The sequence below is a fragment of the Macaca nemestrina genome, chromosome 5, assembly GCF_043159975.1.
Source record: "Macaca nemestrina isolate mMacNem1 chromosome 5, mMacNem.hap1, whole genome shotgun sequence".
NCBI classification, from domain to species: domain Eukaryota; kingdom Metazoa; phylum Chordata; class Mammalia; order Primates; family Cercopithecidae; genus Macaca; species Macaca nemestrina.
Genome location: NC_092129.1, coordinates 172,914,458 through 172,941,919, shown reverse-complemented (window position 1 = coordinate 172,941,919; position 27,462 = coordinate 172,914,458). Strand labels below are relative to the sequence as shown.

Genomic DNA, 27,462 nt, shown 5'->3' with positions numbered 1-27,462 from the left:
CTTTATCATGAAATGCCTCTCTTTGCCCTTGTTCTGAATTCTACTTTGTCTGTTAATAATATAGCTGCTCTGACTTTTTAAGAAAAAAAATTAGAATGTGCATAGTACATCTCTTTCTAGCCCCTTGTTTTTAATTTATCTGTGTATTTTTATTTAAAGCGAGCATCTTTTAAATAGCATATATTTGGTCTTGCATTTTAAAATCCAGGCTGAGAATCTCTTAATGGGAGTGCCTAGGCCATTTACTTTGAAAAAATTAATGAAGAATAAACTACACATATTTAAAGTGTACAATCTGAAGAGGTTTGGTATGCATACACCTGTGAAACCATCACCACAATCAAGACGGTGGACATTGCTTTCATTCCCAAGTTTCCATGGACTCCTTTGGAATCCATTCCTTCCACCATTTCTCTCTAGACAAGCACTTATGTACTTTTTGTCCCTATAGATTAGTTTGAATTTTGTAAAATTTTGTATAAATGGAAACATAGCATATGTATTCTTTTTGTCTTGTTTCTTTTTTGTATCATAATGATTTTGAAGTTCATTCATGTTGGCTATTTGTTGCAATATTTTTCCTTTTGATTTCTGTGTACTATTCCATTGTGTGGATATACCACAGTGATTTTATTCATTCACATAGATGAACAAACATTTGGGTTCTTTCTAGCTTTTGCTATTACAAATAGTGCTGCTATAAATATTTTTATGTAAGTCTTTGTATGGACATATGCTTTTATTTCTTTGGGGTAAATACCTAGAAGAGAAATTGTTAGGTCATAGGGTAGACATAGATATAACTTTTCAGGAAATTGCCAATCTGTTTTCCATAGTGTTTGTATCATTTAACATTCTCACCAGTAATGTACAAGAGCTACGTTTGCTCCCCTTTCTTGCACCAACACGGGGTATCATTAGTCTTTTTAATTTTAGTGATTCTATTTGGTGTGGTTTTTATTTACTTTTTCCATTTACCTACATATGTCTTCTTTTATGAAGTTTCTTCTCCAAATTTTTGCCGTGTTAAAAAAATTTAGTTTTTTGTCTCCTAAGTCTGATATAAGTCCTTGGCTGATAGATGTGATGTATTTTCTTCCATTCTCTGGCTTGACTTTTGGTTTTTTAATGGTATCCTCAGAAGAATAAAAGTTTTAAATTCTGACGGAGTCCAATATATCATTTTTTTTTCTGAGTTAAGTTTTTAAAGTGTTTCAAATATGGAACTTTTGTCTACTTAAGATAACAAAGATTTTCTCCTATGTTTTCTTCTAGGAGTTTTAAGTTTTACATTTAGGTCTGTGACCCATTTGGGTTAATTTTTTGGGTAGAACGTAAGGCACGTATTCATTTTATTTCATAGATCTAGTTGTTCCAGCACCATTTTTTTTTCAGAAGACTTTCATTCCCTTATTGAAGTGCCTTGACATTTTGTCAAAAATAAGTTAATGCTTATATGTGTGGGCAAAATGGTACATGATACATTTAAATAATTTGTCTGTAAATCTCAGTGGGATACCTGAATGAAAGAGTGAGCAACCATTAAAAATGATAATTACATGGTTACAAATCTCTTGTTTTCATTAAATAGTTTGCTTTAAATTATTTCTTTATGACTATTCCAAAATAAATAGAAAAATTTTCTTATGGCTGGGCACGGTGGCTCAAGCCTGTAATCCCAGCACTTTGGGAGGCCGAGACGAGCGGATCACGAGGTCAGGAGATCAAGACCATCCTGGCTGACACGGTGAAACCCCGTCTCTACTAAAAAATACAAAAAACTAGCTGGGCGAGGTGGTGGGCGCTTCTAGTCCCAGCTACTCGGGAGGCTGAGGCAGGAGAATGGCGTAAACCCAGGAGGCGGAGCTTGCAGTGAGCTGAGATCCGGCCACAGCACTCCAGCCTGGGCGACAGAGCGAGACTCCGTCTCAAAAAAAAAAAAATTTTTTTCTTTGATTCTAAAAACCACATGACTGGTAGCACCCATATTATGAAAACAAATCATCCTACACGTTACTGAATGTGTGGGTTTTTTGGGGGAACACAGGCCTTGTTCCAGATATTTGAATTAGATAGTGTTCACAGGTTCCAGAATTTTCTTTGAATGCAAATACACTTGGAAGTGACACATATACAAAAAAAAAAAAAAACCCTCAATTTTCCTAAAAAAATCCAGACCTATAGCATTGCTAAAATAATCGTAATTTAACTTTTTATATGAGGAGTACCAAAGTAAGCCAATATTTAATTCTGTGACAGAGGAGTATGAAAAAGAAAACCCAGTGGCTATGAAAACAGAGATCTAAAAATTTAATGTTTTAAAAATAGCCTCTACATACAAGATGGCAAAGAGTAATACAGATTGAACATTTTGGTTTTAAAAATGTGAAATGTCTCTACTTAGCGTAGATCAATCAAGTCAGCCATCTTCTAAGAAATACACATTATACAATGAAATCTACAAAGACGCACTTTAAACTTCAAGTGTTGTTGATTTTCAGCAACCCTCTTCCCACATAAACATTTCCTTGTCATGTAACTTATGACTTTTAGTCTTCTTTTGGCAGAGTAGGACTTTGAGAATTGTAATAGCAGTGGTTTTGAAAAGCACCTTCTATGATCATTTATTTCCACTGATTTTTTTTTTAATCACTCTGAGATGCATTCTTGTTTTTTAAATCCTTTTCTGTTCCAATGATTTGGTTGTTTAAAACAAGCAAGCTTAATTCAGTCAGGCATATATTGCAATTAAAAACATGTTTCCAAATAGGCTGGAATAAAAATGCTAAATAAGAATTGGACCAAAAGATCATAGATAATGTGCTTTTTCTCTTAGTAATATGTAAATACGTTTACCCATGGGGTAGAAGTATTTCGCTTGCCCCATGAAGAACATGATGGCTTGTGGTGTTTGTGCTATGTCAATACTAACAGGTGTGAGGAGACAGACTATAGAATGGATACTGTGACTACCTGTGAGATAGTGGTAGGGGTTATACACATCGGCCACAGGAAATTGTAAAAATTAGATGGACGCTGTGTGGCTAGCCACTCTTGAGTGTCAGGTCTGCATATGTGAGTTTTAAAGAAGGTGCAAGACAGCAATAAATTCCCTTAGAGAGCAGGACACATCCTGGTAGCTCTGTAGTTCCATGATCAAGGACCTGGCCAGTTACCCTCAGGTAATGGGGGTAGTAGCACCAAAGTGAATATTAAGAGTCAGAAAGGCCTCTACTTGTAACTGGCGGATCAAAGCATTCCCCTGTTTTGGTGAACAATCATAGTCTGATACGCCTTTGTGAATCCTTGCTGCAAATATGGTTTTTACAACTCTAAAAACATCTTTTGGAAAACCTCATGACTGAATCACTCACAAATGCAGAAGATCGAACAGCCCCAGGGAGGCAATTGCCCTCCTTTTATTGTAGCTGTCTCTCAGTATTGAAACAATCCAATCCTAACTGTGGTCCTGGCCTCTAAACACACAGGTCTCTCCTCCCTCCAGCACCTGAACTGTCAGAGCTTGGATTCACATACATATTCTGAAATTTGCTCTGCAAAAGGGCTTTTGGGCACTTGGCCATCATGTGTTTAAGATGATCAATTTTGAAAAGAGTTTTCAAAACAAGAATAAGTCGTGCTATGTCTCATGATTTGGAAGGTGAACATTTGCAAATATACTATACTTCTCAGATTTGGGAGTGCCAGGCTCAGAATCACAAGGACATGGAGAACAATATTATAACCGGCTGGTATGTTTTTAACAACAACAAAAAAATGCAGCATTAGAAGGTGCTTACTAAGGTGCTTCTTAATTCATTTTTTTTTTTTAATGAAATGCATCAGACAAACATCTACAAACAAACATGAATACACAGGCATACAAAAGCACGTGGACAAGTCTCTGTACAGTTTATGTCTTAGATACTTCTATGTATACATAAGAACCACTCGGGGGAAAAAAAGATTTCCCTCTCCAGCTCCCTGAATTTCTGAAAGTTGTCTAACCCTTAAAATGTTAAAATATTCCATTTTCATATAAAATATCTACAAAAATAGATAATTTACAAAAACCAGATAGTATTTCCAGTTTTCCTTAGTAACCATTAACGCAGTCCCCTTCTTTTTTTCTTCTCAGAACGTTGCCATCTCCAGCAAAGAGCGCTTGAACAGCTGGGCATTTCTAGAAAGGTCTGTCACTTGGTGCACCATTTCCTGCAGGGCCGTGGTACTCGGGTAATGGAGGGCGGCCATCTTGGTCGCCATGACTATAGTCTTGAGCTGCTCGCAGAGCTGGTTGCTGGAGTTCATGACTTTGTTGCGAATGTCCTGGGCAGTCACCTGCCGTGTCAGTGTGTCTCCAATGAACACCAGTTTGTGTGCACTAAGGATGACAAACTTGCTGTGTGCCACGAAGATTCGCGGGGGCTGGGCTGAGCTGACACAACTGAAGAGCGCGTCAATGGCGTTGAGAAGGGAAATGAAATGGGTCTCACATTGGTCATAGTAGAAGCACAGCAACTGTCGATCCTGCGCACTTACGCCGCCGTTTGTGGTGGGTAGGCTCTGAGAGGGCTTCCACTTCGAGATGTCATTCTCCACGGGCTTTGTAATCTCTTGTTCCAACAGCTGGAACTGGCTCAGCTGCAAGGAAGGCGAAAGTAGATCTCATTAGAGCAAGGGAATGTGTTGCAATGGAAATTAACCAGGGCTTGGAGTTAAAAGACAGGGATTTTAGTCCCTAATAACTGTTAGATGCATGTGAGCTTTGCAACCTGGGTCAAGCTGCCCTGCTTTCCTAAACTGTAAAATGTACACGTTGGGAAAGATGATCCTCAAGCTTAGACCTTTTATGATTGGACCACTGATCTCTTGTAACCTCTGGCTAGAAGGCAGCATAGGGTTTAAACCGCAGCCCTGTTACCCATACCTTTATGGGGGTAAAATAGTTAACGTTTACAAAGTGCTTAGAATAGTTTGGTATGTAATAGGCTCTATGTAAATGTTTATTAATGTTGAGTGGTGGCAAGGGAAAACCATATGTAGTGACCTCCTTGTCAGGTAAGTCCCTGACAGTTTGCTCCTTCTCGGAGAAAGCCTCGACTATCTCAGGATGCTCAGATGAAATGGCCATTCATGACCCCTTTCTGTTTATCCTACTCTTTCTGTCACGATTGATAGACATGTTATGATCCAGCGCTACAGGAAGATTAATGCATATAAATATATGAGCACTTAAGGAAAAAAAAATTTCTAAAGAAGTCTGAATGGGAATTGTGCATCATAATATTTAGTCCCCCAGAGCTGTTAAAACAAGGGGGTCTCACCCAGAGTCAGATGCATCAGGTGCTGGCTTTCTTCCTTCCTTCCTCATTGCTCCCAAATGGTGTATTATTTAAATTGCAATATAATAATTTCTGGGGATTCCACTAAGACTCAGGAGAGACCTCTCTTCTGCAGGTAAGGACTATCTGTGACCTGAGCTTAGGACTCAGTTAATCTCCTACCTGGAGGTAGAGATGAGCTGGAGCAGTGATCACCTCACCCAGCTTCTCTGAGAAATGCATAGCCAGCTTTACTTTTCTAGAATCCATTTTCTTCTTAGGGATTGCTATGGTTTCAACAAGTTCCCCAAAGCCCTGCAATCTTACCTTGCCAGATGCCAAGGCAAACAAACAGGTACAAGGTGATATTCCAAGATATTTAATCATAATGGATTATATTTTATATATCTTAGGCTTTATGCAAATATGTTCATCAATGTGTCATACCATTAGATGGGCAAGGGGTACTTTCCCATTTTATAGAGTAGTAACTGAAGCTTGGGGAGGTTACCTCACTTGACATAGTTGGTTGGCCAGAAATGATTAGAACTCAGATTTCCTAAATACAGCATGCCATTTAATGTCATTACATGCCATTTCACTTCATTTCATCTTGAAAGGCTTGCAAATAAATCCTCAATCCATCTCTCTTTATTTTTATGCTCTTGTCCTACCAATACTCATCATTATCTGCCCTACTCATACCCAACTTTTGAGTGAACATGCCCTGCCCAAAGTCCTCAGTAGATGGGCCTGGATATATGTTGAAAACATTGAATTCTGCTCTCGTACCCTTAGATTGGACCAAGGCCAGCCAAAGCATAGGCTTGTGTTGTTGGCGAGAGAGAGGTAGAGACACACACGCACAGAGAGAGAGAGAGAGAGAGAAATGGCCCAATCAAAATGGCCCAATCAGACTCTTCCTTAGGAATCTGATGAACAAGAGAAGGGAGCTAACCATCAGAAGGGGAAGCTGAGATGAGAAGCCATCTATAGAAGTTCTGAGTGGCCATTTATGGGTTCTGCAAAGTTACAGGGGAGCCAAATGAGTAGATAAGCAGAGAAAACCAGAAAATAGGGGAGGGTGAACAGATTTATAGGAAAAAAGCAAAGGAAGTACATGAAGGAGAGAGAATGTACAGTTCTAGTCCTCACCAGACCTGGCTATATCTTCATTTTCTGTTACTGAATTCCCCTCCTATGACTTTACTGTAAACTTGCTTGCTTAGGCTAGCTTGAATGGGTCTTGTTTCTTGAGACCAAATGCCTTAACCCAAGTAGTCCTCATATGTTAGATACGCAGGTTTAGCCTTTAAAAAATTGCTGTTTAGATGTAACCCAGGTACACCCAGATGAACTAGCAAGGTCATAAACCTTCTCTTTGCTTTTAAACCCCATTCCGTGCTTTAGAGCTGATTCTTGCCAGTGAGCTGGAAGAATCGAAATCATAATCTCTTGAAGTTACAACTCTCCTTAGTACTAGGTGGGAAATCTTTCCAACACCAAGCAGCTTTTGCTCTGATTGAACTTACCTGATGATGTTCCAGCTGCATCTTGTTTTGTTTCATGATATTCTCTTTTTCCAATAGCTCTTTCTGTTGCCTCTCGAACTCCTCCTTACCCTGTTAATTTTCAACATAAAGAACATTATTATGTCATCACTGTGATTCACTTATGCTAACAATTTCATTGACAGATGAGTAAATACTCTTTATTTTCCACTGCCTTGGCAACATCTCAAATGCTCAGTGAGGCACTGTGAACCCTAGACAGGGGTGGCAGAAAAATAAAGCCCATTGCCATATAGGGTGCCAGCTTTCTGGGGGCACCTTACAGTTTTCAGAGAGCTACTCATGATTCCCTTAAAATCTCCTATATAAATGTACTACTTCTCTGAGTTGTTTTCTCATAGATTATATGTGAACCCGTAAACCCCCAAACGCAGGTCTAAATGTGGTCCACCTCTCACTTCCAGTTCCCTCAAATCATCTATAGATTTCTGCTCCAAGGCAGTATTTCCCACTGTGCAGAGTCAGACAACGAGTAAGGTGAATGTTCAATGCCTCCATCCTGTCTCTCCACTCCCTCCCTCAGCACCAGGTGAGGCTCAGTTGGTAATATCATTAGAGGGCCTATTATCCTACTTGGTGAGTCTCCTCTTACCTGAGGTATCAATGGGATCTAATCCAGCCCCTTACACCATTCATTTTGCAAATGAGGAAATTAAGGCCCAAGGAGGTTGAATAAGTTGGTCACACAGTAAATGTCAGAGAAAGGGCTAGAGCTGAGTGAGTACTCAGGACTCTCAGTCCAGCGTTCTTCCTACTCTACAACACTCCCTCCAATTTGTGAACCATGTGGATTAACATTAATCGTGTGCTCTCCTTTGGTAGTCCAACCCGACATCCTTACAGGCATCTGTCTCAGGCTCCCTGCATGTGAGTGAGCGTAGGTGTTTTATGAGTTCGGCTGTTTTACCTGTAGGTGGACATAATCGTAGTCATCCATCCAGCTCCTCTCAGAACCATCACTGCTGCTACAGTCAGGGGCCTGCTCCTTGCTCAGGCCTGGGGGCAGTGCCTTGTTGTGGGCCTGGGCCTTGTGGTCACCAGGATGCAGCAGCTGCCCCTGGGAGCCACTGTGTGGGTACTCCGTTGAGTTCATGATGCTCTCCGGCCCGTTCTTCAGATGCAAGCTGCCAGGGCCGGGTCTGAAGAGGGCCTCTGCGTTGGTGTTGATGGTTGTGGTGAGCTGCTTGGCGTCATCGGGCACCGTCTTTGCCACCATCACAAACCGGTCCAGATCGTCACACTTGTTCTGGGGCTTGTTGATGGCCAAGATATTCAGGGACCAGCTGCACTCATTTAAGTCGTGGCTGGTTTGACTCAGAATCTGGTGGGAATCTTCGACTCGCTGCAGCTCCCGCTTCATCTTGTTGTGGAGGACGAGTTCCGGGAGGCAGGCAGCATTTGCAACAGCTCCCTTAACAAAGTGGAGGTACTCCTTCAGGAACAGCTCCACCTTGTCCACCGCCGTGCGTATCTCATTGATGTGTCTTTCCATATATCCGTAACACCGCCAGTCGGTGGTGACCAGTGCCATTAGGCTGGAGACACCCATCTCCAGGGCCTGCTGAAGCCGCTGAAGTCTCTCGATAGCTGTGTCTGGATCCAGTAAGAGCCTTTTGTCCTGAGCTGGGGAGGCTGACAGTGAGGACTCCTTGGAGGAAGTGGACGACGTGGACATGTTACTCCGGGTGCTGCCTGTACTGGAGAAAGACAATCGGTTGATCCCATCCACCAAGTCCCGAGAGCCTTTAGCGTCCGGCGGGTTATGCAGAGGGACATCATAAACACCATCCCTTTCTTGGGGGTTTGCTTTCTCACTGGTTTCTGCTGGTGGCTCAAGAAACTGAACGCCTCGGGGGACATCATATGCGTCGTTGTGAGAGCCCACTGACTGTCCCAGTTGCGGGGGTGGGTGATTCGGGGACAGGCTCTGGTGCCGTCGAGCTACGGGTTCTGCAGCTCCTGGAATGTCACAGTTGTATTTTACATGAAGGTCCTTTCCTGCTGGCTTGGCGCTGGTTGGGGGAATGTCATAAACCCCCTCAGGTCTGAGGTCTGCCCTTCCAACTTGTCTCATGGGAGGGGGGAAGTCATAGTCCTTTTCCCTAAGTCCTGCTTCATCCCGGCAAGCAGAGGGTGGAATGGCATATACCTGAAAAGCGAGTAGAAAGCGAAATGCTATTTATTGTGTTGGCTCGTGGGAGCATGCGGTCCCATGTGCTCAGTCCTATTTGCTGGCATTTTTTCGGTCGCCTTCCCCCGCCCCCCATGTTAGGCACTTCCAAGGTTCCCCGCTATTCTGCTGCCACTTCCCTTGTCCTTTGACAAGTGTCTCCACCCACATGTTCTTGGTGTAGACTTGCATGTGCAACCCTGCTGGTTAAATTGCTCACCCCTGTGTTCCAGTCCTACATTTCTGACCACTTCCTGGGTATCCTTTCTCTGCTGATCTGTGCCGAGCAGCAGAGTAAGACCGGAGGTCTCCCCTGGTCTCTTCGGTTATTACACCAGCTGTGTGATGCTGAATGAGCTGCATAGGTGTCTGAAACACAGTCCCCTTGTCTGTAAAGTAGGGATTACCGTGCTCTGTGCAGGCATACCCCAGAGGGTAACAGAGTGAGTCAAACGAGTTCACCCAAACATACAGACTGAGAAAACTGTCAAACCCTCTACAGGCCAGGCGTGGTGGCTCACGCCTGTAGTCCCAGCACTTTGGGAGGCCAAGGTAATAGGATCACTTAAGCCCATGTGTTCAAAAAACAGCCTGGGCAGCATAGGGAGATGCTGTCTCCACAAAAAAATAAAATTAGCCAGGCATGGTGGCATGCACCTGAGGTCACAGCTACTTGGGACGCTGAGGTAAGAGGCAGCTACTTGGGAGACTGAGGTGGGAGGATTGCTTGAGCCTGGGAAGTCAAGGTTGCAATGAGCTGTGATTGCACCACTGCACTCCAGCCTGGGTGACAGAGCGACACCCTGTCTCAAACAAAATATAACAAAACAAAACAAACCCTCTACAAATATATATTAGTACTTGCCAAACTAATTATCTTCCCTGCCAAAGGGTTCTCCTTATTGGCCTCCCAATGTTTTTTAGTTGCGGCTCCTCAATATGAAATCCCTAGAGCTATCTTTAATGAGCCTTTCCTTTTTTGCTTCATTCCTTTACTCTCACCAAGACTACATTTTCCCCTTTTGGGTTTGCCTTTCTTGTTTTATTCCAATAAACTACTTACCCACCCTCCTCCCGACCCCATGCCCCTCGACACACAGACGCACACACACTCACACTCCTTTTTGCTGCTTTGTAGTCACTCACTTACCCCTTTTGTAGGCGGGATGTCATACACCCCTTGAGGTTTTATCTCTCCCACTGGAACTGAAAACATAGGGCCTTTCACTGATGAGGGAGGGATGTCGTATACCTGGAGAGAAACCCATGAGTTACCCACAATGGAAATGTCTTATACTTGTCATTTTTTATGCTCCTAAGCGCTTAATTACGGATTTATTTACCAGGTTGTGTACAAGCTTGATCTTTAGCAGTGCTCCATGTTATAACAAATTGATTACCTTTTTTTTTTCTTTATACATTTTGTGGTTTTTAACTTAGACTGAATATAAAAATGATTTTGGCCAGGCACGGTGGCTCACACCTGTAATCCCAGCACTTTGGGAGGCTGAGGGGGGCAGATCACGAGGTCAAGAGATCGAGACCATCCTGGCCAACATGGTAAAACCCCATCTCTACTAAAAATACAAAAATTAGCTGGGTGTGGTGGCACGCGCACCTATAGTCCCACCTACTCGGGAGGCTGAGACAGGAGAATCGCTTGAACCCGGGAGGTGGAGGTTGCAGTGAGCCAAGATCGTGCCACTGTACTCCAGCCCGGTGACAGAACGAGATTCTGTCTCAAAACAAAACAAAACAAGAAAAAAAAAAAAGATGATCTTATGTGAAATATCTACACTGCCTGTACTTTAAAGTGTAGTTTAAATTTTCTACTTTCCGGCTGGGCGCGGTGGCTCACGCCTGTAATCCCAGCACTTTGGAAGGCTGAGGTGGGCAGAACACTTGCGGTCAGGAGTTCAAAACCAGCCTGGCCAACATGGTGAAACCCTGTCTCTACAAAAATACAAAAATTAGTCAGCTATGGTGGTGTGTGCACCTGTAGTCCCAGCTACTCGGGAGGCTGAGGCAGAGGCAGGAGAGTTGCTTGAGGCTGGGTGACAGAGGTTGCAGTGAGCTGAGATCGAGCCACTGCACTCCAGCCTGAGCAACAAAGTAAGATTTTGTCTTTAAAAAAAAAATTCTACTTTTTGAAGTAAAATTGTAGAACATAAGCTCTCTTGGGTGAAATACTAGGATTTCCTGATAAAGCAAATCCAGAAAACATAATTTAAATAGCATTGGCTAAAGTGGCTACTGGATAGACAACCTAAATAAAGCTTTATATGACGTATATTAATACATAATTTGTGAACTCCATTTTCTCTACAGCCCTGAAGGAACACTACCCTTAGAAGCTCTTCTCCTCTTGTGACCTTGTTCTGGTACGCACCCCTTGAGTGGTATGGGAAGGAGGGATATCGTAGACGTCCTTTTGGTATCGGGATGGGTACTCGTATACGTAGCCATGGCCTGTCCTTACGGGGGTTATCACCTGTGGGAGAGAAGGCACAAAGATATAAATTTCCAAGCCTGAGTCATTGAATCTCCTTGCCTGCTAACCAAGTACTCATCCCTCAACTCTCCCTCATAAAAAGATAGAAAGAAACTGAAGAAAGAAGACACAACAGGAAGGAGACAAGTGGACACCAGGTCAGTAAACTTTTTTTTTTTTTTTGAGATGGAATTTTGCTCTTGCTGCCCAGGCTAGAGTGCAGTGGCACGATCTCAGCTCACTGCAACCTCTGCCTCCCTGGTTCAAGTGATTTTCCTGCTTCAGTCTCCTGAGTAGTTGAGATTACAGGTGCGCGCCAACACGCCCAGCTAATTTTTTTGTATTTTTAGTAGAGACGGGGTTTCACCATGTTGGTCAGGCTGGTCTCGAACTCCTGACCTCAGGTGATCTGCCCACCTTGGCCTCCCAAAGTGCAGGGATTATAGGCGTGAGCCACTGCGTCTGGCCCAGGTTAGTAAAATTTTAAATCCCTCTTGAATCCCAATGAGAAACATATCCCTAAAATATCTCTGTCACCCTTCCTTGTGATCATCTCAGAGTTCATCAGATAGAGTTGATGCACTGTAAGCATATTTCTAAAATATACTTTAAGGGATACTTGCGTGTAACTTATGAAAGTCCTACAGGAGCATTTTGCATGTAAAGTACTGCATACTGAAATTTGCTTTAGGGTTCTGAAACGATTTGTAAAATGAATAATGCAAATAGAGTTCAGCCACTTAAAATTCCTCTCATGCCTTCCTCAGTATGCCTCTTCATTGGACATTATGATGATGATTATAACTGTAATTCCACAGCTCACCAGAGTACTTTTACAAAGCCAATGCTCCAACTGTGCTATCCTTAGAAACCTCTGGGAGCTTTCGATCTAACTTATCAAACAAACAAAATAGTGAGCCAGGGAGGCACCGGGAACAGAGTTCAGATCGCCTGACCTCTGGTCTCTAATCATTTTCCCATTTCCACCAGGAAAGAAAACATCCCCAACAGTACCTACGTCAAGGGATGTCAGAAGTCAAATAGCGTTCATCACGATGCTGGCATCTGGAACCAGTGCCAGTAAAATGAATCTTACCTAACAGCCTCCTGTTTTTCATATCTACATATTTCATTGGTGTGCTAAGCACCAGCAAAAAATTATTTGAACTTAACTCATTTGGAAACATATGTAATCCTCCAAGGGCTTCTAAATGCACAGGGTCTTGTTTATGCCTAACCCCCACCCGTCAGGTCATTAACAGTGCCCATGTCAAGCATTGCCCACGACATTTTTGAGGAGACCAGACATTGCAAATTAGGAAGAGTTGGTTGTTCCCTAAGAAACCATCAACTTGTTATCCTTTCTCTGAAGTGAAAACTCTGGCGTCAGGCTGCCTACAAAACTATGTGAAAAATGCTCCACGTCCGTCTTATGCTGAAATGGGTGGAACTCAGCCAAATGCACCAATGCCCTTCTCCCCAGGGGCTCTAAAAATGCCTGAGTTCAATTTGGCTTTAAATCCCTAGTGCTTACGACTGATTATTTCTTGCAGCGAAGGTAAAGGAGATTAGTATGCACTCAAAATTTCCATTAAGTCTCTCCACTGTCTTGGGTTTAAAAAAGGAACCTATTGCTTTGAGGTCTGTTGGCATGGACCTCATGGAGCATACAGAACCACTTTATAGAGTGGCCACTGTATTGTGCATAGCAAACTTTCCTTTTTAAAGCAGGATGCCCTTTGCTAAAGAAAAACACACTGTGTTCCTAATGCCCTTATATGATTGTTTTTTTTATACTCACTATTGTCCAGGAGAGAAATGAAGATCTCCCCTTAGTCTATTTCACCAGCCCCTCTACTTAGAGGACTGTTTTGGCTTTATCATAGCACCTGCTCGTAGTGCAGCTTTTGTTCAGCTTAAAAGTTTCCAAGAGTGGATTTTATCCAACGTTGCCAACTTAGCAATAATGCTAATGGAAAACCAAGGCTGGTTATGCTGAAGTCCAACTTAACTGTTCCTCTTTCGTTTAAAAAACAGAAGGGGGCATGTCGGGCGCAGTGGCTCATGCCTGTAATCCTAGCACTTTGGGAGGCTGAGGCAGGAGAATCACTTGAATCCAAGAGGCGGAGGTTGCAGTGAGCTGAGATTGTGCCACTGCACTCCAGATCTGTGCAAAAAGAGTGAAACTCCATCTCAATAAACAAACAAACAAACAGGCCAGGTATGCTGGCTCACACCTGTAATCCCAGCACTTTGGGAGGCCAAGGCGCATGGATCACAAGGTCAGGAGATTGAGACCATCCTGGCTAACACGGTGAAACCCCGTCTCTACTAAAAATACACAACATTACCCGGGCGTGGTGGCGGGCGCCTGTAGGGGAGGCTGAGGCAGGAGAATGGCATGAACCTGGGAGGTGGAGCTTGCAGTAAGCCAAGATTGCGCCACCGCACTCCAGCCTGGGTGACAGAGAGAGACTGTCTCAAAACAAAACAAAACAAACAAACAAACAAAAAACCCAGAAGGGGGCTGGGAGCTAGAGTGGGTGGCATTGGTGTCTGAAAATAGCACTACGTGACATATAAACACATAGCACGACCTCAGAAAAGGAAGGCAGGGTCACTGCCAAAGTGTTTCCTTGCCTTTGTGGATCTTCCCTGGCAGAGAGCGCCAATGCTTCCCGGTATTTAACATTTCACTTCCTGACAAATGTCACAGAACCCCAACTTGCTCTCTCTTTCTCATTTAGAGGATGCCTGTGGTCATCTGGTTTTTTAAAACTCTGCATTCCAAACCAGTCATTTTCCTTGTTTATACATTCAAAGAAACAGATGGTGAAAACCACAGGGGGAAAAAGCCAACTAGATACAGCAGCCCCTGCCCCCCTCCAGCCTTCCTGACATTACCATCTAATTCACGTTGGTCCACAAATGGCATTTAAATGGGACCAGCATTTTGCATCTGGTCAGACAAGTCCAGTGCAGCAATCCGCATTGTGACGTATGGAAGATCAGGGAGCTGGAAGTATTCTACTTTTGGACATTCTCTGCCTCGACCTGTTGCTTGGGTCACTTTCATGCCAATTGTGTGTTCTCTCCTCAGAGGAAAAGTGCTGACTGAGCTGTACCTTACAAAGTCTCCAGTTTTGTGGTTCATTAAGGCTTTTTCTTGCTGCTTGACATAAGTACACAAAAACCTTCCTACGATCTCTCCTCATTCCACCTCCCAGAACTGCCGAACTTCAGTCTAAGAGGCACGCCAAGGTCTGGTTAAGGGGACCTCAAGTTTGGAAGAATTCTCCTAGGCATTTGTTCGGTGAGGCATTAAAGGAATTGCTACACAAAGGGCATTTTAAAACTAATTTTCTCAATGAAATCAAGTCAGGTTTTCATTTCCTTTCCCCCTCTGTTTGCTTTTTTTTTTTTTTTTCCTACATTCCTTTCATTCTATGTATTTATTTATAGTTACAAAGGCTTAGCCTTTGGAATTACCAAACTGACCTCTTAATTCATTAGTGTTGCCAGGAAGGGGTCTAAATTGTGAGGTCTCCTGGGGCTCTATGACCCAAAGCTACTGCAACTATTTTAGTGATTACTCGGCACAGGATTTGCACTTTCCGTATGTGGATTTTCTGTCCCTAGGAGGAATTCAACCTTTCTCAGATATTAGTATGCCATTCTCCGTAACTAACAGGAGGGCCCAAGACAGAGACTTTGAGAAGAGCTATGAAGTCAAGAAGGGCAGATTGCAGACATTTAGAAAAAGAAGAATCCATTTAATACATCTCCAAGTCTGGATCCCGGCAGGGTAGGATCAAAAGCCCAAAGACTGGTGTTATGTTAGTTTTCTAATTAATCTGCTTACATAAAAACAAGAAAACAAACTCGGATTGCCCCGCCCCACACTTTGATGGTGTTTGATCCACACTGTTTTGAGTCTCAGATCCTGGCGGCATGAGTTTTTGGAGATGCTTTGGACACTTTCATGCCTCATAATTTTGAAAGCCATGCATGCTGAAATTTTAAAGAAGAGGGTCTGTGTTTGGGTAGCAGAGAGGGATAGGGAGGTCTGAGAACCAACATGATGACAGTCAGCAAGCTGGATGAGAGGCCCTTAGGGTTCTTTCTGATGTTTCTGCATCTGTGTTCCCTGAGCTGGTACCTATAGCAGAGCAAGGGTCCTATAGTCAGATGCTCGAGGACTGAGCAAGTAGGGTGTAGGGAAGAAACAAGCCAGGCTTGGGTGCTGGGGAGACAGAACCCCCTGCTACCGAAAGGAGGAAGTCATTGTGCCTTGTGTTGCCAGATCTTTCATGTTTTCAGGAGAATCCAGAAATTTGGAATTTTATGTGAAACCTGGTTTTCAAAATTGGCTTAAATTTTAAAAACAGTGTCTTGGCCAAACTAAACATGTCTTTGGCCTCTGGGCTGCCAGTCTTTGCCTTCATCTGTGTATTTTTGCCCTCCTTCCTCTTGGAAATCCTCTGAAGGCAGGGTCCCCATGCTCTGCACCAACTCCCTTCCTCGGCGAGAACTCAGCTGTCCATTTCCACAGATGCCCTGCACGCCCACACCTCCGTGTCTTCATCCATGCCGTGTCCTTGTCTGAGACGCTCTTCTTTCTTTCCTCATATTCAAACTTGAATTGATTTTCAAGGCCTGGCTGAATGTTTTTCCCCCTATCAAGCCCTTCTCAAACAGATAATATGTCTCTGTCCTTGGAACTCCCTGAGCCAGTGATCCACACATCTCTAATGGCACTTAATCACTTGTGGTTTGACGGTCTCGATGCATCTCATCTCTTCTTCCAGCATTTTAAAGTCAAAGATCATTCCTTCTTCATTTAAATATAAACCACAGGGCCTAGTACAGTGTCCAGCCCAGTAGATCTTGCATAACTCTATTGAGTGATACATTAATCAACCAAAGGAAAACTGAAGGCTTTTAAGCAAGATGGTGTGAGGTCTGCCAATATAGAATAAGCTTGGTTTCCAGGTAAGCCAGCTCTGGGTTAAGTAGAACCCATGGGATACGGGGCAGAACGGTGCCCTATCAGCCATGCATGGTAGTATTGGGCAAGAGAGGGAGCCAAGAAGGCAAGGGAATGTTAGGTGAAGTTGAGAAATCAGAAACTGTAGAAGAATGCACCTCAGATTGGGTGAAGCCACTATTGGAGGGCAAGGAGGGCTGCTGGATGGTTTCCTTTTCCCCAGTTGAGCTCGTATGTGACATGAACACCTGGTTTCTTCTTAACCACAAGCCAGAAACATGTGGGGGAGTGTTTTGGAAAAGAAAAACCAAAACAAACCCTGCTTTTTACCTTGACATCAGAAGGAACATACGCTTGCTTTAGTTCTGGGGATGTGTGATAGGCTCGTTCATGAGAAGCTGTGTGCCAGAGGCCATGGCCCCACTGGGTCTTTTTCTGTTGCTTATTGGAAGAATTAGGTCTGAAGAGGGAAGTGACTGACAAACAGAAGCTGGACTCAGGCAGAGCTGGATCTAAATCCCGGTTCTACCACTCACAAGCTATGAGAACCAAGGTTCCATTCTAAGCCTATTTTCTCACAAGTAAAATAGAAATTATACTTCCCTCACAGGCTATATGAGTATTAAATGAGATCAGGTACATAAAGTACCTGGCATAAAGCCATAATAAGCCTTAGCTGTTGTTATTGTAATTGTCACCTAGGCTATATAGATTTTACGTTTCGACTTTGACTTCCAGAAATCATGAACTAGGTAATTGAATTAACCATCTTGCTGAAGACAATTTAGAAAAATGAAGAAGAGCTAGAAAAGATCTCCTTAATAGTGTCAAGAGTTAAAGGATAATAACTAGGTCAAACTTTGGGAGAAGAATTAATAGAGGTTAGATTGCTTTTCCTTGGGGGCATGTGCTATTTTTTGCTGATCTGAAACAGGTGCCTGGGAGACTGTGTTGGGTTTTCTACAGCTGCTTTGGGTAAGGGGGAACATTGAACTATATAGGGCTCACCAAAGTAGGGACCCCAAACCACCCCCGACTTTGGGTTGGAACCCTAAGGACCGTATCCAAAATAAGGATTAAGTGGAAGTAAACCCACCCTTGCACAGGCTGAAGACATCAGGGTTGCCAGAACATCTCAAAGCATGGAATCAGATGGATGCTTGCCTATGAGGCTGGCAGAAGGAAAGAAAATTCTCTCTGGAGGCAGAAAATGTCTTTATAGGCTTCACATTATTTCTACAAATGTATTAAAAATGCGATGTCCCACATACAATCAAAGATGAACAGGAATTCAGGGGACAAGACAAGAGGAACAAGACAAGCAACAGTCCATTTTTGCTTTCTAATGCGATAAGAATGTTATGTATGTCTTAGTAATCACAGATCTCAAGGCTGTTTCCTTTCAAAATGTTTTATGATCAAATCATGGGAGAAAACATTAATCATGTTTTAATCATTCCTAAATTTAAGTCAGATAGAAAGAAGTTAATCTTTAGGAATGTATAGTGCTCAAAGTGAGATGTAAGAGGCCGTGAGAATTTCAAACCGAAGCAGCAAATGGGTAAGAAACAGTGGTCCTTGATGATCATCTGTAGAGTTCTTTGGGTTACTGTTTTCTGCTGTTCATATCAGTATTGGCATTATTACGGTTATCACCAGAGCAGCTCAAGACACACCAATGGGAAACCCTAGGAGAAAATGTGTTTTTCCAAGTCTAGGAGATAAAGATATTTATCCAAGAGAAAGATGGCAAGGCTCCAAACTCAGGACACTTTATTAAAATGCTCATCAGATGAGATCTTTTCAGGGGAGGTTCACAAGCTGGGTTTGTTTAGAGGATCTTGCCAAGAAGTAGGACACTTGCCCATCTCTCTGGAATGCCTAGAAACAAAGCATTTTCTATCAAGACAACTTCTGCTCACATTGTGTCACTTGTTCAAGGTCTCAGCAAGTCTCCTTGGGGGCACTTCTTTCCTTGGGCATCCACTTCACCTCCTTAATGCAGAGCTGGCTAGGTGCCTGGGATGGGGCAGAGCAGTGGCAGCAAAGGCCATGTGGTCAGGAGAACTTCAACTTCTCAGCTACGTGCTGCTAGCTCAATGGAGCACTAAGGGAAGTGGGAAGGGAGCAGATGGCTGTCACTCACAAAGGCCAATCCTTCTCCCCACAGCAATCCTCATATCCACCATGTTTTGCTATGTTTCCTTCTGATGCCAGCCCTGTGGGTCATCCACCTACTTATCATGACTTCTCATCGCTCCCCTCCCAACACTGCCTTGTTTTAACTATTTCCCTCCTTCCATGTGCTTCCAGCAACCCTAAGTAAGAACAAAGCAGTAAAAAAATGAAGCAGAAAAATCCTACTCTTTGAAAGGAAGAATTGGGTGGAGTGGATGAGAGACAGAGAGATGGGATGGAGAGAAGACTGGGTAACTTCGCTAGTTGATCATGCTCTAGTGACTTAATATTATTTATACTTCTACATTATCTATCTGTATCTATCTTTGTATGCATCAAAAATTTAAAAATTATAAAAATATATAAATTTTGTCATTTTAACAAGATTTTAAAAAACAATAAGAAATAGTACTTGAAAGGTCTTCTTCTAAGAGAATGATGGGACACAGACCTGTTCTAGAGTCTATGTCCCATGATTCTCTAAGTCTCTACAATTCAAAGCAACATTACAAATAGCCTGAATTGTGCAATTGTTTGCCTCCAATATAGATAATGCCTTGATTATTGGCCAGTGGAGTTTACCCATGAATTTAGTAGAGCAGTAATGTGTGGAATCAGCTTCTGTGTCCTTCCCTAAGGCCTAGTGAGGAGCTAGGTAACCCAGGAGGTGCTCAGGAAATAACAATGGGTAATTGGTGAGAAGTTAAAAAGTGTCCATGTGCCATAATGATTACAGATTTATAACCTCACCATTCATAGTACCTATGATTCTCTGAATTTAAAAGTATGTTTTACTGATTAACAGCCATGTATTTGCACTTTTCTTGGCATATGTGCGAAGTAAAATTTGACTGCTTCCTGTCTATCTCTAATTCCTCCCCAGCCCCTGATTTATTTATATTATCTCTCTTTGTGTTTCATGAATTAACAAGAGTGTTTAGCTTTCCAAAACTGCCTGTTGGAAAGGACTTCTTTCACTTAAATGCCCTTGAAAAGCATTAACAGAGCTACCACAGTATTTATTAGACTTTATAATAACCTCTTTGTCTTAAATGAACTATTTGATCCCTTCCCTTTAAAGAAAACCCGAGGAAAAGAAACATTACCATTATCACTGCCTGCCCATAAGAACTGGGATCCAGTTTTCAGAAACTAAAGCTACAGAGGTTTGCCTGTTTCAAATCCAAGAGTACTAGTTGCTTCTCTACGACCAGAGGAAAAGCCACATGTTGCCTACCCTGGGTTTATTAATTCTCTGTAAATTTGTTCTGCCCAGCTTGGGTGTAGCAGTGAGCTCATTTATTTACTTGCATAGCAACAATATAATGAAAACTGAGTCTGGCCTTAAAAATATACCCTCGTAAGCTGTGTCCGTGGTTAACCTTTCCAAATGCTTCCCTTGTGCTCATGAAGTTTTTTTCCCATGTATTTTGGGGAGGTGATTTACTTTCTTTCGAAGTCGTTCTGATGCCTGATTTTATGCCAGAAGCAAACCTTTTGCTAGCCACATCTAAATCACAGCCAGCTTCTTTCCCCAGCGAGGAAACAGTCACAACTGGACGCTCAGAAGTGGAGCAGTGGCGCTCTTGGGTCACTTTCATTTGACACAGCATTGGGCAGCAAACCCGCTCAATGGAAACAGTGCCCTGATTGTTAAGCCCCTAGCATGTCTCCCCTGCTGCTTTCAGGAAGCTCTTTGTGTAGCAAGTGCTAAAGCAATATTTAGTTATAGAGTGACCAAGCACCAGTGAGCAGCTAGGAGCATTTAACATGAAAGAACACGACGGGAAATGACGTCTGGGTTTCACAAGTGGTTGAGGTCTTTCTCAGAACAATGCCAAATACAAGCCTGTGACAAGCTGGATACAGCAAGCCATTTTTTTTTTCTGTCTCATGGACTGAAACGTTCTTTGAATGAAAACTATAAAAAAGCACAGGTATTTTGGCTCTTCTGATGTCCAAATAAATTCAACAGGACACTGAGCACTACATCTACACTGGGAAATGGATTTTAGAGAGATGCCCACAGACTGCCCTAAGGGGAATGGGACTACGGAGAGGAGGTGAGAGATGAGAATTTTGGGATCCAAATGCCGATTGGTATCATTTCCTCCTAAATAGGAGAACTCTCATGGTTTCGCTGGAAGAAGAGAGGCAGTAGCTGATGAGGCCAACCACTCACGAGGCAGAACTCGGTGCCTGCTCTGAAGGTGGTTGTCGTGTCCAGAGACACCAGGCCTAAAATGTCTTCTGCAAAATCCAATAGGATTAAATAGGGGAAAATGGGCAGAAAACAATGAGTTCCAGGATGAAGTGCTTTCTTAGCTCTTGGTAACAAAACAGGGATGAGGGTGCTCCTTAGTGGGGAACTCTGGAAGTTTTTTTGGGTACAAGACCTGGGTCTGTCGAAGACTGATTCTCCCTGGCTCAGCACACTCCAGCCCCTGCCTCCTTGTGTCCCTGCCTGCTCCTGCTGTCTTTTGACACAGCTCTGTCTTCCAAAGTGCACTGTGGTTCTGGATGGGATGGTGGGCTGGATCCTAAAGGAAGAGTGGAAAAAAATCTGCAAAAACTTAAGGGTCAAGTTGAAATTTATAATCAATGCTTGAGTATCTTTTCTTTAAAAAAAAAAAAGACTCTTGATGTCAGGCCATTTTTATTAAACTGTTAAAGTGATTCTGAGAAAGAATCAGATAAAGATATCTGCATCATAAAATTTTAGCAAAGATCATTAGAGATAATCGAGCGTCACTTGCCATTTCACAGTTGAGGGAACTCAAGTGGAGTTAGTTACTCAGGCTATTAATGACAGAGAAGTGGAGGAGACCGTTGGTTAGCTGGGCCAGCAGTGCAGCGGTACACCTTTCTCAATGCCCTGCGGCCTACACTAGCAATACATGTTAGACATTTTCCAGAAATCTACTACTTTCCTAATTTCACAAGTAAATTCTCTTTAAAAAAGTTACTTCCTTATATGACAGCCACAACTTGAAAACTGGGTAACTTGTGTTTTGGGAGGTGCTCCCACCTGGTTAAATGAAGTTACCCATTTGGAGGAATTTGAAGTCATTTGGAAAGACAGTCTTAGGCCAGGCGTGGTGGCTCACGCCTATAGTCCCAGCACTTTGAGAGGCCGACGTGGGTAGATCACGAGGTCAGGAGTTCGAGACCAGCCTGGCCAACGTGGTGAAACTTCATCTCTAATAAAAATACAAAAATTAGCCAGGCATGGTGGTGCACATCCATAGTCCCAGCTACTCGGGAGGCTAAGGCAAGAGAATCACTTGAACCCAGGAGGCGGAGGTTGTGGTGAGCCGAGATTGCGCCACTGCACTCCAGCCTGGGCAACAGAGCGAGGCTCTGTCTCAAAAAGAAGAAAAAAGAAAAAAAAAAAGAAAAAAGATAGTCTTTCCATGTGGCAGAGAAAGCCAACATAGCAACGTTCTCAGTGGTACTGGAGTCTAGACATCACCCTAGTGACCTGCTCGGGACTCCTGGATCAGCCCACTCTGAAGCTGCCCACTACCGCTGGGTGGGAGGAACTTCCATGCTCCTTAATTCGGATTCCCTCAGCATTGAGGCTACTCCCTGGACCTGAGGTGGGAGCCCTGGGCAGCAACTTTAATTCATCCTGCCAACAGGGTATGATTTAGCACCCAAATTGCTAATGAGGTGTCCAAATATGCCTTCTTCTTTAAGGGCCTGGCAACATCATCCTTCAGCCGGGATGTAAAAATCATTAGCATTGGAGTCAGACAGACGTGGGCTCAAATATCAATCCTCTCACTGGAGGCAGCAAGTTAACTTCAGCAAGTGAATTTCCTTCTCAGACCTCAGTTCCCTCCTCTGAACAGTGAACGCTGTGAGGTGCACCTCACGAGGCTGTGGAGAGGATCAGGTGGCAGTACCTCTCTAGGATCCCTGATATGGAGCCAAGGTTCAAGCTGCCTTGGGGTCACTCCCACTTTGGTTCTAAAACTATCTTGCAAAATGAGATGGAAGCATGGGGTAATGACACCAGTGAAGGCTGCACATTCAATTGGTGGTGACTTTGAAAACAAAAACTCATCCAATAAATAACTGGTTTAAGTGTGCCATGCTTTAAGAAAACCAAGTATTACAAAAATTAATCAAATAAATCAGAGGTGATTGTGGCATTGCTAAAGGCTTCTTTGCTTCAAAAAACTGATATACTATGGAATCCCTTTAAAGAGAGGACTCCTTGGTACTCTTCAAATGTTACTGGAGTTACATCCTACTTTTTTTTTTTTTTTTTTTTTTTTGAGAAGGAGTTTTGCTCTTGCTGCCCAGGCAGAGTGCAATGGCGTGATCTCAGCTCACTGCAACCTCTGCCTCCCAGGTACAAGAGATTCTCCTGTCTCAGCTTCCCAAGTAACTTGGATTAACAGGCATGCACCACCATGCCCGGCTAATTTTTTTGTATTTAGTGGAGACGGGGTTTCATGATATTGGTCAGGCTGGTTGCGAACTCCTGACCGCGGGTGATCCACCCACCTCGGCCTTCCAAAGTGCTGGAATTACAGGCATGCGCCACCGCGCCCGGCCTACATCCGATGTTGAGGAACACACATTGTCCTATGTGAGTGGCACTGACACACTTTAAACAGGAGCAACACGTCTCTCTAGAAGTTATCTTGACAACGTTTAAGGCACAGTTAGTTAGAATGAAGTGCTTTTGATTGCTGACTGTTTCTAGTTCTGCATTTTGCATGATGTATTCAAGCAAGTCTTTTTTTAAAGATTTGTACAACCAGGCCGGGTGCGGTGGCTCATGTCTGTAGTCCCAGCACTTTGGGAGGCCGACGTGGGCAGATCACCTGAGGTCAGGAGTTCAAGACCAGCCCTGACCAATATGATGAAACCTCATCTCTACTAAAAATACAAAAATTAGCCGGCGTGGTGGTGGGCACCTGTAATCCCAGCTACTCAGGAGGCTGAGACAGGAGAATCACTTGAACCCGGGAGGCAGAAGTTGCAGTGAGCCGAGATTGCACCATTGCACTCCAGCCTGGACAACAAGAGTGAAACTTTGTCTCAAAAAAAGATGTGTTCAACCAATATTGTTTGTTTTATCATGAAATTAAATAAATAAACTTATTCTGTTCTCTCTCTCTCTCACAAATACAGTGTTCTCCTACTTAGCCAGACGTCATATTAAAGCAGCCTCTTACCTCTTCACTCTGATAAGCACAGTCACTTAGCATGAAATCATTGAAAAAGGAGGGTTAACCTCTGTTTGCTTTGGTGTGGGTTTATAAGAAGTTACTAATGCACTCTTAGAAATATGCATTATCTATAAACTTTAGAACGAAGTGCAACTGAGTTTGAAGGCTTTGGCACTGGCCAAACAAAAAGGACCTTTGTTAATTTTTAAGGAGGGGTGTTACAGTTTGCTCATTGCTTTGGCTTTGGTGACTTGTCTGAGAAAAGATACTTCTCATTTTCAAAGTGAGCTCATAAAGTCCTGCCCTTCAAGTGCTGAACGACCTCCAGTTTTGTGTAGTATTAAAATGTATCTTGAAACTTCAGGGGTGACATTTTAGATGGCAAGTTCAGTTCTCTGCATAGCCCCGAAAACCATGTATCGAGGCAAACAATTCATTTAAATTAGGATTATCTTTATGTAGAAACGTACAATTCTGGAACATAGTTGTATTTTACTGATTTATAAATGAAGAAACTGAAGTACCCTCTGCCCTAGAAGTATTTTTTTGGGTGTGTGTGTATTTTGTGTGTGTATAGGCAGGGAATAGGCGAAAGTGAGGTGAAGTCAGAGTTTAACTTTTCTGGAAGCTTTCATTTCCTCTAAACCTATTTTTTGCTTGTTGTTAGACAAGTCATGCAGCTAATATATAGTACTTAGTTGGCTAGTATCTGAGTGACACTCTGGGCAACCAGATTTCACAATGCCTCAAATTCCAATAAGGGAAGTCCTTGTTCCTTAGCCAACAGCTTATGGGTGTCTGCGTGTGTGTGTGTGTGTATGTGTATGTACGTGTATGTGTGTAATTTGTGATGACTCAGTGTCTAGGAAGGTACAAACATTGTAGCTAATCTATTACTGTTTCTTACATTACCTTTCAGGAATGAGCCTGGAAGACCTGGCTAAAACCTTTGAATCATTTCCTGCCAACATTTGGCTGTGACCCATTTTGGAAGGTAGAAAATGGTCCTTAAAGATGATGTCATAGGATCTTGGTAAATCTGAATATTACTTGAGTTTTCCAAGTGCCACCTCAAAGCAATACTTACCCCAGTCTAGACCATCACACGCATTGCTATGGCAGACCATTCCATTTTTAAGGAGCCCTTGAGATCAGTGAAATATACAACATATTCTGGGACCATAGAGAAGGGAGAAACTGCTGGGTTGCAGAGAGGAAGCTTCATGAAGGGGATGAACCTTGGAGTGGGTTTTAAAGAATGGATAGGAGTTCACTGGGAGAATAGACGGGAAAGGCATTCTAGGTAAATCATAACATATGGAAAGGAAGTTCTGCTCCTCAGAGGAAAAAGTCAGGCCGGGCACAGTGGCTTATGCCTATTAATCCCAGCACTCTGGGAACCTGAAGCAGGCATATCACTTGAGGCCAGGAGTTCAAGAACAGCCTGGCCAACGGGGCAAAACCCCATCTCTACTAAAAGCGCAAAAATTAGCCAGGCTTGGTAACGCATGCCTGTAGTCCCAGCTAGCAGGCTGAGGCATGAGAATCGCTTGAACCCAGGAGCCGGAAGTTGCAGTAAGCCAAGATGGCGCCACCGCACTTCAGCCTGGGTGACAGAGCGAGACCCTGATTCAAAAAAAAAAAAAAAAAAAAACGGCTAGTTTTCCTCCTTAGGTGACCACAGAGGAGTTAACTAATCTTGTCTAAATTGGGCAAAATGCACAGAAGTTAAACTCTCAGATAAGCCCAACTTTATATCACTCATGCTTTGCTTCAAGGTACTCATTTATTGTGTATGATTAATTACGCTTAGAGCACACAGGCAGTGACATTCTGAAAGGTCCTTCAGCGAGGGAAGTGACTGTATATAATCTGACACCTCTCATACCAGATGGTAATAAGCTGGACCATGGGATTGGAGCAGCAGCGTGTGAGGGTGGATGTGTGATAAGATCAGAACCACCTTTCAGTTAATTAAAGGTTAACTCTAATTTAACACTTTGATTCTCGCTTCCACCTTGTTCATTGGTTCACTGGGCTGCTATCTGTGGGCTGATGCTCTACCAAGTGCTTAGCCTATAAGCAGTCAGGAGGCAGCCATGGCCCCTGAGTTGATGGAGCTTGTAATTTAGCCCCAAACTGATCTTCAGAAAGAGGTACAACAAATAGTTCCAGCAGTTAGAATAAAAGCGACACATCCAAAGAATAATCAGAGAAGCACACATAATTTCCCATGCAGATCAACCGTGAAATGAATGAGCTCAGGTGACAATTTCACTGATCTTTGAAGCAGAGAAATGAGACGATTTTAGATCTTTTTAGGCTTTTGGTTTTGAACATTTGTAGGTTTCATTTACCCCAAACCATAATCCCATATTAAGTACAACTTTTGCTGTTAAAAATTGAAAACTTTTTTCTTCTTTTATAATTCAGCTTTTCAAATTATTTGACTATGAGTAACTCATTTAATTTAGGATTGCCTATGGGTTCTTGGCAATCACGATGCATATTTAGAAATCTTTGCAAAGTGAGAAAAATATAACCTACATATTATTTTCTAATATGATGAAATAGTTATGAGCCCTAAATAGAACAATTAATGGGGTAGACATAATATGGTTTCCTAGACATTGGCCTAAATGTTTATTAGTTTCTGTTTTGCAGTTTTTGTGTTTCATATTTTGGAGCCAAAAGATCTTTTATTCAGCTCTCAAACATTCTTATAGGCACTGGGCATGTTGCCTACAATGCCTAATGGATAAAACGGCCCTGTGCATAAAACCCAGAGTGAAAACGACCAATGAAATTAAGTAAAGGTGTCAGCGTATATGGTTTTCAGATAACTTGGAGAGTTTTTTTTCCATGCTTTGCAGAATTCTTGTAGAACCAAAGAGAAAGCCACACACTCAAAAAGCACAGCATATGTGTTAGCAAGGAAGCACTTGTACCTTCGGTGTGTAGTAAGAAACACAACAGGGCTGATGTAGTAGAAAATAAACTCTGAGAAAGGAAATGCAAGGTGAAGGGAATGCATTCTTTTAAGACCCTGCCATGCTAAGCACTGAGTCAGGGACCTTCTATGTATACTTCCATTTAATTCTCATGACAGCCCTATGAAGTAGTTAGGATCGTTCCCATAAAACAGATGAAGAAACCAAGGCTTAGAGATGGTCGGTAACTTAACAAAGGATATACAGCTATGGAGAAACAACCCGGCATCAGCTGAACCCTGAAGGCCTTACTCTCTCCACAGTTCTCATGCTGTCTGCTTGTTTCCTAAAAGGGTGGGGATTTTATGACATATTTCTTTCTCTAAATGCTGATTTAATAAGTGATGAATGTCAGTTAGTGTGGAGGGGATAAAAGAGGGTGGATAGAGGTTGGACTTTCCAAGAGCAAAGTTGAAGTAATAGAAGGCAGAATGCACTGTTTCTTTGGTTTGTTTGTTTGTTTGTTTGTTTTTTCCTTAAGTGATTCATTAGTAGAACAAAGCAGTGCTGGATAAAACTTATGAAGCCCACAGTCTGTAGCAATATCAAGGGAATTTTGAACTAT

General features: G+C 42.7%; 1 protein-coding gene and 1 long non-coding RNA gene across 3 annotated transcripts in view; one reads left to right on the top strand and one right to left on the bottom strand.

Moving 5' to 3' along the window:
• Positions 1 to 2,227: 2,227 nt before the first annotated feature.
• Positions 2,228 to 27,462, bottom strand: part of LOC105482425 (neural precursor cell expressed, developmentally down-regulated 9) — a 124,346-nt gene continuing 99,111 nt past the window's right edge. The window contains exons 3-7 of one of the 2 annotated variants that reach the window (XM_011742518.2): positions 11,455 to 11,556; positions 10,216 to 10,317; positions 7,803 to 9,044; positions 6,857 to 6,946; positions 2,228 to 4,644 (exon numbers count right to left, since the gene is read on the bottom strand). In XM_011742518.2, the coding sequence (XP_011740820.2) occupies positions 4,135 to 4,644; positions 6,857 to 6,946; positions 7,803 to 9,044; positions 10,216 to 10,317; positions 11,455 to 11,556 (2,046 nt within the window). In that variant the 3' untranslated portion in view covers positions 2,228 to 4,134. The remainder of the gene's footprint in view (positions 4,645 to 6,856; positions 6,947 to 7,802; positions 9,045 to 10,215; positions 10,318 to 11,454; positions 11,557 to 27,462) is intronic. The other variant, XM_011742516.3, reaches the window with a different exon arrangement.
• Positions 11,278 to 25,846, top strand: LOC139363507 (uncharacterized). The gene is made up of 4 exons (XR_011624035.1): positions 11,278 to 11,446; positions 11,664 to 11,714; positions 24,827 to 24,901; positions 25,721 to 25,846. It is a non-coding gene; the product is annotated as an uncharacterized lncRNA (long non-coding RNA).